This window comes from Brassica oleracea, chromosome C5 (assembly GCF_000695525.1).
Source record: "Brassica oleracea var. oleracea cultivar TO1000 chromosome C5, BOL, whole genome shotgun sequence".
Lineage (NCBI taxonomy): Eukaryota > Viridiplantae > Streptophyta > Magnoliopsida > Brassicales > Brassicaceae > Brassica > Brassica oleracea.
The window spans coordinates 20,317,771-20,328,062 of record NC_027752.1 but is presented as its reverse complement, the minus strand read 5'-3'; the positions used below and the strand labels follow the sequence as shown (position 1 = coordinate 20,328,062).

The window sequence follows — 10,292 nt, the reverse complement described above, 5'->3', positions numbered from 1 at the left end:
TCGGTTTATTACTTTATGTTTCAGATTTTATTTTATATTATGGAATTCAAGCGTGGATGTTGACTTTCAAATATTTATATATGGATATTTCAGATATTTGTACTTATTGAATTATTTTTACTATTTCGAAAGTGACGGGTGTCACACAAATGTTATGATCCAAAATATCAGAATTATTGTTATACCTAAAGTTAACCAAATAACTTAAACGAGGATGAAGACAGTTTACAGTTAGTTGGCCATTTTATTACTGAAACATCAGCCCATATTCTCGCTTGAACATAATTATTTATAAATACAATAATTTAAAGGCAAATCTCCAAAATAGCACATTTCTAAGTTTATGTCACAAAAATAGCCTTCAAAAACTAAAATGACCAAAATAGCATTTTATCTTTTGAAAAATTTAATTTTTATTTATTTTCCAAAATTTGAAATCTTATCCCAAAACTTAACTCCCCAACTCTAAACCCTAAACCTTAAACCCTAAACCCTAAATCCTAAACCCTAAATCCTAAACCCTAAACCCTAAATCATAAACCCCCCCCCTTAACTCTAAACCCTAAACCCTAAACCCCACCCCTAAACTCTAAACTATAAACCCTAAACTCTAAACCCTAAACCCCACCCCTTAACTATAAACCTTAATGTCTAAATTAATTTACCATTGGGGTATAAGTGTATATATTTATCTCTTTTGATAAAATATTAAATGTTATTTTGGACACTTTTATTCTTATAGGCTATATTTATGACAAAAACTTTTTTAGTGCTATTCTAGTTATTTTCTCATAATTTAATCCAAAAACAAATGAATCCAATAGAAACAAGAAGAGAAAGAAATCTCATAACACAAGATGCAAAAGATTGAATTTCAATAAAACAATGGCAGTATCTCTTTCTCACATTACGACGTATCACTCGAAAATAATAATAACAACACAAATTTTTAACTGTAGCAAAAAAATATTTTATATCCAGAGACTCGCTTTAGATGATTTGCTGAAAAAGCCTCTATTTCAACAAGAGGATTTCAATAAATCTCATAACACAAGATGCAAAAGATTGAATTTCAATAAAACAATGGCAGTATCTCTTTCTCACATTACGACGTATCACTCGAAAATAATAATAACAACACAAATTTTTAACTGTAGCAAAAAAATATTTTATATCCAGAGACTCGCTTTAGATGATTTGCTGAAAAAGCCTCTATTTCAGCAAGAGGATTTCAATAAATCTCATAACACAAGATGCAAAAGATTGAACTTCAATAAAACAATGGCGGTATCTCTTTCTCACATTACGACGTATCACTCGAAAATAATAATAACAACACAAACTTTTAACTGTAGCAAAAGAATATTTTATATCCGGAGACTCGCTTTTTGCTGAAAAAGCCTCTATTTCAGCAAGAGGATTCCGTCTTGGTCTTGTACCTGTACAGAACTCTCTTCTTCTTCTTGCTCGAGACATTGTCAACGGTCAGAACAATCTTACCAGACTCACTGTTCTTGAAACTGTTCCTCAACGGTCCTTCGTTTGATCCAATCTTCTTCCCCTTTTGCACAATAATGGTGTAAGCTCCTTCATTTGTTGGCACAAACTCTTCCTTGTAACTCACTTCCCACCCCAAAACCACAATGTCCCAAACCAATGTACCTTCAGACTATCAAACAAACAAAGACACCATTATTAGATCGATCTTTTACAACTCCTGAAACACGAAAGAAGTTTGGTTTTTAGATTCTTACCTCAGGAGCTGGGATCTCTATGGTTTCAGATGATCCAGGCTTAACAACAACTTCAGATACAGCTTCGTTGGAGAATAATTCGGTATCATCATCTCTTTTGAAACCACCGTACTGAACCGGGATCTCATCTGCTGAAATGTACCTTCATCAAGCCACAATGCATAAATGTTATGATAAAGATTAGTAACATCCATATCATATTGGGGGGCTTAAGTATTAGTTGCTTACTTGAGAAGAGTCTCTGTGACATAAGCGGGACGAGTCACAACAAACTTGCTCTTTGTTCGTTGTGTTAAGAATGGAGACAGGAGAGTGCTACCAGCGTAGAACCAGAAGGGAACATTTATGAACACCTGCAGAACAATAAAAACAATTACACAAGTCAGGAGATTTGGTAACAGAGAGACAGTGAGTGATGATTGATGAGCTCACGTTTCTGGAGACGAGTTCCGGGTAATTGTCCTGCAAAGCTACTATTGCGTTCTTGATTGCGACCCAGAGCTCTTTTTTAAACAATCCAGGACAGTTTTTGAGATCATGGATCTGGAGAAGAGAAGTAACACCTCCTGGTTTCAGAACAAGCTTCTGGATTCCCTTCTCCATCAGCTGAAACCTCCATCTCAATAGATTCTCTCTGCTCTGCTCTGACCCAAATATCCTCTGGTAAAGCTCCTCGTTATCGAAAACGCTGTAGATGTTGTAACAGACAGGGCGTGATTCGAGGTCAAGACCGTTCATGTAAGCTGCAGAGGCGAGATCCTCCCAAAAGTCTTCTCCAAGGATTGAATCAATCTTGTGTTCCTTTCTCCACTTGAGGGTTTTCTTGAGCATCTCAAAGGCTTCGTTGACTTTGAAGTCTCTTGCTCTCAAGAACTTCAAGAGGATTACATCGGTGGCTTCAGCACCTTTGCTTGGAAGCAGTGGCACTCCCCATAGCTCGATATCGTTATCCACACTCTCATCTTCTTCCTCCTGCTCCACACTCTCAGCTTTGGCTTCTTCTGTAACAACAGCCTCGGTTTTCTTCTCTTCTTCTTCTACATTCTCAGCTTTCACTTCCTCCTCAACAACAGCCTCAGCCTTTACTTCTTCTTCAGGGCTTTCCTTCTCAATGGTCTCAGCTTTGGCCACTTGGGTCACATCAGCATCAGTCTTGGCTTCTTCCTTGGGGCTGTCCTCAGCAACAACCGCTGGTTCACTAGTCTCAGCTTTGGCTTCTTCTTCGGTAGCAGCAGCCTCTGGTTCCTTCTTCTTCTTCTCCACCTTGACAGGACTTTCTTTCTTCTTCTTGAAGAGAGTGTTTTCAATAATAACTTCCTCAAGCTTTGTCTTGAGATCGCTCAGAGCCTTTTTCTCAGACTCTTTCAAATCAGAGAAGAAATCGCTCTCTTCCTTGAAAGAGGAGATCTTCTCCACACCCTTAGGCTTGGCCTCATCTTTCTCTTCCTCCACTGAGGCAATAACAACCTCAGACTCTACTTGTTTCTCCTCTTTTTTAACTTCAGCAGTCATATTTAATCTTTTGCCTACAATCAGATATAAACAATCTTTAATAATAATAAACATAACAAAATCAATTCTCCTTCTTGATTTGTTGAGATCTGAAAATCAACACAGGATTCTTACTAAACCCCTAAAAACACCAGACTCAAAACCCTAGCTCAGCCGAATCAAAGCTCGAAAAGGAATCGACTTTAACCTTAATAAGATGATTCGAGTTCTTCAGAATCTCTCAGCTTCGTCCTCTTTCTATTGTTTTAACTTTCAGGGTTTCCATCAAAGAGAGGAGAAAGGATTGAGCTTTATGGAGAGAGAAGAAGCCCTAGCTTTGAGGGATGGACCCCACCCACTCTAAGCAACGGTCAAATATTAGGGTCCACCACTACTACTAACAAAAAGAAACCGTAGCCGTTGGATTAAAAACTTTTAATATCTCTCCTTCCATCCAATGTTTTACACAAAAGATATCCGCTGGGTCCCCCACGTCTCTGCTGATCTGCTCACCCACCCAGAGAACGACACGTGGACTATTCGACAGAGTATATTCGGCGCGACGGACGGATTTATTCAACCAAAGTCCCTACTTCTTTTGTGTGTTGTTTGCTGCTGTAAAACCAAGATTCAATGTGTTCTTGTTTTGTTTGATGCTGCTGCTTTTACAATTTTGGAGTTACACTAACTATAATTTACACTTATATAATTAGATTGTACTATCAGTATCTGAGTATCTTTTCCTTGTAACGGTTATATGCTTTCCTCGTCAAATATTTTTCTCAATAATGATTCATCATTACAAATATAATTAAACTAATCAGTCTCTCATAGATGCTCTCTTTAAGCTGTTGAAGCCAAATACCAACATATCTATTCAAATGTGTGGAGGGTTAAATCAACTTATTTTTTTAGTTACTAATTGTTTGATTGGATTCCATTCATACAACATTTATTAAAAAAAATATAAATATTCAGTAAACACTTATCAAGATGGTGGTGTTTACGATATTTAACTAAATCAAACTAAGGATTATTAACACCAATAATTTTAGTTAATAAAAAATTGAAAGTGAACACTTATTAAATATAGTAAACGATATATTCAAGACATGCCTATCTTACACCAAAACAGAAAGACATGCATTTCGATAGGTATCAATAAACGTTGGTCTTTTGGTCATATCTTTGACGCGAGAAATGTATTTCCAATATTATTGACCTCCCAATTATTATTATTATCTTTTCGTAACACCGACCTCCCAATTAAAGCGCACTGCCGCAGTAAATTTGCTTTTAAACTATTAGTATTAGTGCGTACCAATAAGCAAAATACAGAGAAGTAAGCCAAAAAGCAGTGGAAATGATTGAAGCAGTTGGCAAAGAGTTGCAATAATTATAACAGAGAAGTTGTTGAAGTCAACAGTTCCAGCTAACTCACCCCGCCAAATCTGGCGGTAGAAAAGGATGATGAAACAGAGACAAACAGCACAAAAGATCATCAAGCTGTACACAAATCAAATCTAAATTCACGTTTTTGAGTCAGACCCACCAGACAGAAGAAGAGAGAACACGTAAACCATCCACATTAAATTTAATTCTTACAAAAGGTAAAGCATCTCACAAAAAAAGGGATAAAATTTAGCAGACAAATGTTATCGACTATGTCCCAAATCCCAATGTGTGTTGGACGGTCTTTCAACTCAACAAACCGCGGATCATGGCCGTCGGCTTGATCTCCTCTCAGGCTTCTCAGGTGTTATAGGAGAATCTGAGAATAAACCAGTTGCCCTGTCCAACAAAAAAAAAAAGATTTCATTACTGAACCAAGATCCTCTGAATCAATCTATGACTCTTGAGTGCTTGGGATCAACTTCAACTAGTTTCTAGTGCCAAAGCAGACCATTAAGTTCTTATGAGCTAATATTTGCAAAAAGAGAGAAGTTAATGTACCTGTCGTAACACAAGTATGCATCACCAATTTGTCCTGCAACCTTGTTTCGCACTTTCCTCACACAAATCTGAAACACACAGAAGTTAAATTACCTTTGTTAAGGACAAGTAGGCACCTTTTTAAAAGTAAATTACCGATTAAGAAGAACAGAATGGTACTTACCTGCACTAGATCAAGAGGTCCAGCTTTTTCATCACGGTTTCTGTGAATAACAATCCCATTGTCACATTTGTTAATGAAATGTGCACTCCCGCTAATATCATAAAGGTTTGGTGGACCTCCGTCCCACTGTTGCAACTGTTTTGGATGTGCAACAAACCAGACATGACAGGAGTGATGTTGCGCAAATCGTTTTATCTTCGTTAGCATCTGGCTGACATATTCTGTCTCCGTCCTATCCAAAAACGAGTAGAAATACCTCATGTTTCAGAAAGGAAATAAGGTAAAAGACTGATTGAAGCGAAAACATTTTTTTCCATCACTCACTGTCTTTGAGTACGTTGATGATCAAGCTCATTGTAAGGGTCTATGACAAGTCCTCGTATCCCATGCCGAAGAACAGCAGCTTTCGCACGTTCCAAAACCCATCCGATACTTGGAAGTGAATCCAATTCACATCTGATTTAGTCATGAGAACACAAAAACACCAAAAATATTATTTAACACAACATGTCAAAAGCTGCATAAGCTCTACAAAGGCGGAAGGTTTTACCTTATGAGTGTGAAGGTGTCATCTAACCACAGTTTCCCTTCATCCAACTCCTCAACGCTCATCCGTGGGACACTTCTCCCATAACTGTTGAGCAAATAAGGAGAAACATAAGCATACACACCACTTCAAAGAAAGAACAAAGTTAAATACAAGGCGCAAGTTTTTGTGCTTGAATCAGATAAGTTTGGATATTTTCAAAGGAGAGAAGCTTACTCTGCATCAAAGAAGGGTTTCTTTACATGTTTCTCCAAAAGTTTCCTGCCGTGATCTCGTACCTGCAAGCAGCAAGAACAAGAGCCAATCAGGGAAAACTAGTATAAAGCAGTTTATTTCCATTAATGGACTAAATCAAGAAACGCACTTTATTTTCCATTGAGCAGAGAGCAAACTTCCAGCCAACACTATGGTTGAGATTACATAAGAGAGCATCAATCCATTCACTCTTTCCGGAATTAGGAACCCCTGTCACAACCGTCAACTCCCCTGGCACAACCTGATCAGCAGAAAATTGAGCATATGATATCAGATGATGATCATCATACATGAGTGTTAATTCAAACATGACTTACAACGCTTACACTATAGAAGTTGTCCAAAGTTTTCCACCCGGTTGAAACACCATACTCATGTCCATGAGTCCGATGATAATAGGCATCAATTTCGTCAAAGAAATCTTTGAAGGAGAACAATCCTTGTATAGGGTATGGCTCCGCACTTCGAACAGCTTCACTGAGTGAATGAGGTCCCATTGACATAAGCACCTAAGAAGAGAATCATCCAAGTAAGGAATCATTGGCGGTCATCTATAGTACTATACCAATGAGGCAATTGCATAATGTTTACATATCATCTGATCTGACCTCATTTGCATCTTTGTAATGCTCATCTTCACTTTTCTTCGGCCATTTGACACGCCAGCATCTTTCTTTCCCCAGACGCCGTGCAACTTCTTCAGCCAGAGCTTGACCAGCTCCATCTCCATCAGTAGCAATAACAATCCGAGATGCCTATAGATTAATAAAAAAAACTTTTATATCCAGATTATTGGAACCAAACAAAATAATAATTTGCCACACATACCTTCTTTAAGTAGTCATTGCAATTCCATAGGAACTTATACTTGGTGTCCTAGCTTCACAGAAGAGTAAAGTTCTTAGGGAATCAAATAAGAAAACTTGGATAAAAAAGGGTATGAAACCTAGAGAGCAGACAAACCTTCTCTTCAGATGGAGTTTCCTTTGAAGAAACAGACGCTGGAGCTCCATCAGGAACGGACACACAATTTCGGAAACCTGCCTCTTCCATCGCAAGTTTGTCTATTTCCCCTTCAACCTAAAGTTATTGACAGTTTAGCCATCATCAATACCATGTGATCATTCAATAGGAGGGTAAAGGCAGACGTACTATAATGATTTCAGATGATTTCTCAATGTCGTCAAGACCATAAAAGATCCTCCGTGTATTCTTTTCCTGAAGGAAACACAAACATAAAAAGCATGTAAGATATAGAAACCTCGAGAGAGAGAGAGAGTTGTTCATGTCTGATCTTAGAAAGGGAATTTGAATGACATGGACCTGAAAGAACTTCTTAGTTAGATAACGGTACTTGCAACTCACAAGCTCCCCTCTTTGCCAATAAGTAAAAGCAATTACAATCTGCCGCACAAAATGAAACAATTGCAATCAAGATGGAGCAGTGAGAGCCAAGTAACATCTCCTTAAGACTCTGACAAGAGAAAATCTTGAAAAGTAACAGATTCAGAAGACTATTCGTAAGTACCTCATCACCTATTCTTTTCTGCATAACCCGATTTCTCTTGAGTGTTTCTGCCGAAATCATTCTTGCAGCGAAATAATCCTCAATCTGAAGCATAACCAAGAACACAATACGGTATTATCAAACTCATATAACTACAGAGAGATGAAGTATCAAATTCAGATGTTTTTTTTCTAACGAAAGCAGTAAACAGAGAAGAAAGAAAGAAAGAACAATAAGAGTATGTAGAAGACAACAACCTCATCGCAGAGAGGTTCTAGCTCTAAACTCTCCACCGTAACTTTTCTTTCAGCCTTCTCCATTGGAACTACAGATGTTGCAAACCTACCATCCACCTGCAGAAAGGAATGAGGATAATCAATTTGTATTTCAAGAAACGAGTGTCATGCTTGTGTTGCAACTCACCCGTACTCCACCTTTCAACCCACACTTCCCTCGAAAGCAGTTCCATGTAGCCGAAGAACTGTGAATTAAAAGGCAGCATTAACTACAGTCTCATAAACCAAAAAGGAAAATTCAAAACCAAAGCTTATTTTGGTGAGAAAAAGAAGATTTGCATACCAATCAGCAGCAATGAAAAGAGACAAGCTCTTTTCTCCAGAGTCACCACCTTCACACTGATGTGCACATAAAGAACAGTGTTAAGTATATAAACTTAGCCTTTCAAAGTTACTCAAATGCCAAAAGAAAAGGACAACATTATAGTACTCTCAAGTCTCAAGTCTTGGTATATACAACATAAAGATAAATTTTTATACCTCGGGACATATCAAACCACTGTATTGTCCGGAGGGACAGTTCTGAGCATCAATTCCATTATCAGCCAATTTAAGCCTCAAGTTGGCTAATCTAGACTGCACAGCACCATCTTCAGGATCAACTGCAAGTCACAAAACGTTGAGAATTTATCAAACAGCACCACTAATAGAGGAGCAATTAACTCAATTGCATACACATGGAAACAGAGAACTCAATTGCATTCAGGACGTTACCAGGATTTGGGGCTCTGGAGATTGAAGTGTAGGGGGATACACCATTGGGCCTTTGGTGATAAGGGCTGCTTTTGGACACGGGTCTCGAGGCTAGAACCGGACGAAATCTTCTAGAAACGGAAGAGAGTTGCCTCTGAGCACCACGGGTGCAAGAAGGAGAAGAAGCTGCAAAAGAAGGAAGAAGACAAAACTCGAGGAACTGCTTCGAACCCATGAGTACTGACATCGAACTAGACAGTTTCCGCAGGTGGGTCTGAGGAAGACGAAGCAAGAAACGCATCTCGAAAAAAGTCTTCAGCTACTACACTTCTTCATAGCGCTTCTTAATTCCGACAAGGGTTTTAGACTTTTTAGGGGTTCTTTCTTTTCCCTCCTCCTCCGTCTGCGTCTTACGGAAGAAGAATGAGAAGAAGAGAAGAGATTTTGATTTTGTTCTCTTTTGCCGTAACTTGGGTTTCTGAGCAAAAAGGCCCATTCTTTATTTGTTCAGGCACGTTGCATTTATTTGGGCCCATTGTTAAGTTACCGCATTCTTTTTAGTAAGTTATGCAAAAAAAAAAAAAAATCTCACAAATACTTATGTTCATATCACCGCATTTTACACTGACCACTTTTACCATTGCTTTTAATGAAAGGTAAAAGACATTTATACCCATATGATTAACTAATCTAGACTTAGGTTTTATAATAAAGGAGTGAGATAAGGTTTTTGGAAAGTGAAATTTAGGTTTCTAATAAATATATAAATAAATACTTAAATTTTTTTAAAAAATAGTTGGGAATTTGTCAAAAATACCACTTTTCTTGTACCACATTTCATTTATATCTTAACCAATTTTACCATTAAAATTTTAATAGGCAAAATACTATTGTACCCCTGACTAATTAAACCTAAAACATCTTTCTCTTTCCTACGATTTTTTCAAAGCTCAAATTCCTCAAATTTCAGATTCTTCACGTTGACCAATTCCGGCGAGACTTGACGACCCTGACGAATTTTCCGGCGAGATCTGACGACGCTGACTAATTCTCCGGCGAAGCTGACATACTCTACAAGCTCAGACAAACGAGACGATCTCTCTCCCGACGCTAACAAAGGTAAAAGGAGAATATATTGTGATTTTCATCTCTTTCTGTAATTGTAGCTTGGTTTATCAAAATCGATCTATTTATGGGAAGGAAGATGAAGTTTTTCTCATGAAGTTTTCAAATTTCAAATTTATAAGACCTTATAAATTGGGTCCTTTCGAATCTTACTGTTGATCTGTTAGCAATCAAAAGACATAGAGCTTAACATATGTTTAATTCATGAGAAAGTACTAACCTAAGAGTAAGATTATTCCATGATTACTTCTTCTCTTGGTTGATCAGGTAATGTTGCAGGGAATTACAAAGGTGTGCTGTGAGCTTTTGGATTTAAAAGATGATGTGGAGAATATATGTGGTGATATGCATATCAAGTACCTCACTTTCTTGATGTAATACAATGCTACTATTTGTAGTTTGACTAGCAAGGTTTAGTATGTGCAGTATATAAGGTGGAAGGTTAGTGTTTTGGTAGTGTAACGTTCTGTTTGGTACTTTATGTAATTCATTTTTTCTATGTCTTGTT

General features: G+C 37.6%; 2 protein-coding genes across 3 annotated transcripts; both read right to left on the bottom strand.

Annotated features, from left to right (window-relative positions):
• Positions 1-1,076: 1,076 nt before the first annotated feature.
• On the bottom strand, positions 1,077-3,635 carry LOC106295589 (patellin-4). Its single transcript, XM_013731522.1, has 5 exons — positions 3,454-3,635; positions 2,187-3,280; positions 1,983-2,107; positions 1,755-1,896; positions 1,077-1,669 (listed from the first exon to the last, which is right to left on the bottom strand). Exons 2-5 carry the CDS (start codon positions 3,264-3,266, stop codon positions 1,409-1,411), a joined length of 1,608 nt encoding a protein of 535 aa, XP_013586976.1. The 5' UTR covers positions 3,267-3,280; positions 3,454-3,635; the 3' UTR covers positions 1,077-1,408.
• A 1,094-nt stretch (positions 3,636-4,729) lies between these two features.
• LOC106343104 (twinkle homolog protein, chloroplastic/mitochondrial) lies at positions 4,730-9,073 on the bottom strand. 2 transcript variants are annotated; one of them, XM_013782238.1, is made up of 19 exons: positions 8,681-9,073; positions 8,447-8,568; positions 8,250-8,305; positions 8,094-8,151; positions 7,928-8,023; positions 7,692-7,775; positions 7,487-7,567; positions 7,316-7,381; positions 7,127-7,243; positions 6,992-7,039; positions 6,772-6,918; positions 6,481-6,672; positions 6,273-6,404; positions 6,125-6,186; positions 5,912-5,995; positions 5,686-5,817; positions 5,362-5,593; positions 5,199-5,266; positions 4,730-5,036 (listed from the first exon to the last, which is right to left on the bottom strand). In XM_013782238.1, the coding sequence occupies exons 1-19, from the start codon at positions 8,958-8,960 to the stop codon at positions 4,964-4,966; spliced, it is 2,130 nt and encodes a 709-aa protein (XP_013637692.1). In that variant the 5' UTR covers positions 8,961-9,073; the 3' UTR covers positions 4,730-4,963. The 2 variants fall into 2 exon arrangements, with proteins under 2 accessions (XP_013637692.1, XP_013637693.1); XM_013782239.1 differs by having other exon boundaries at positions 6,490-6,672; positions 8,681-8,960.
• Positions 9,074-10,292: the final 1,219 nt, after the last annotated feature.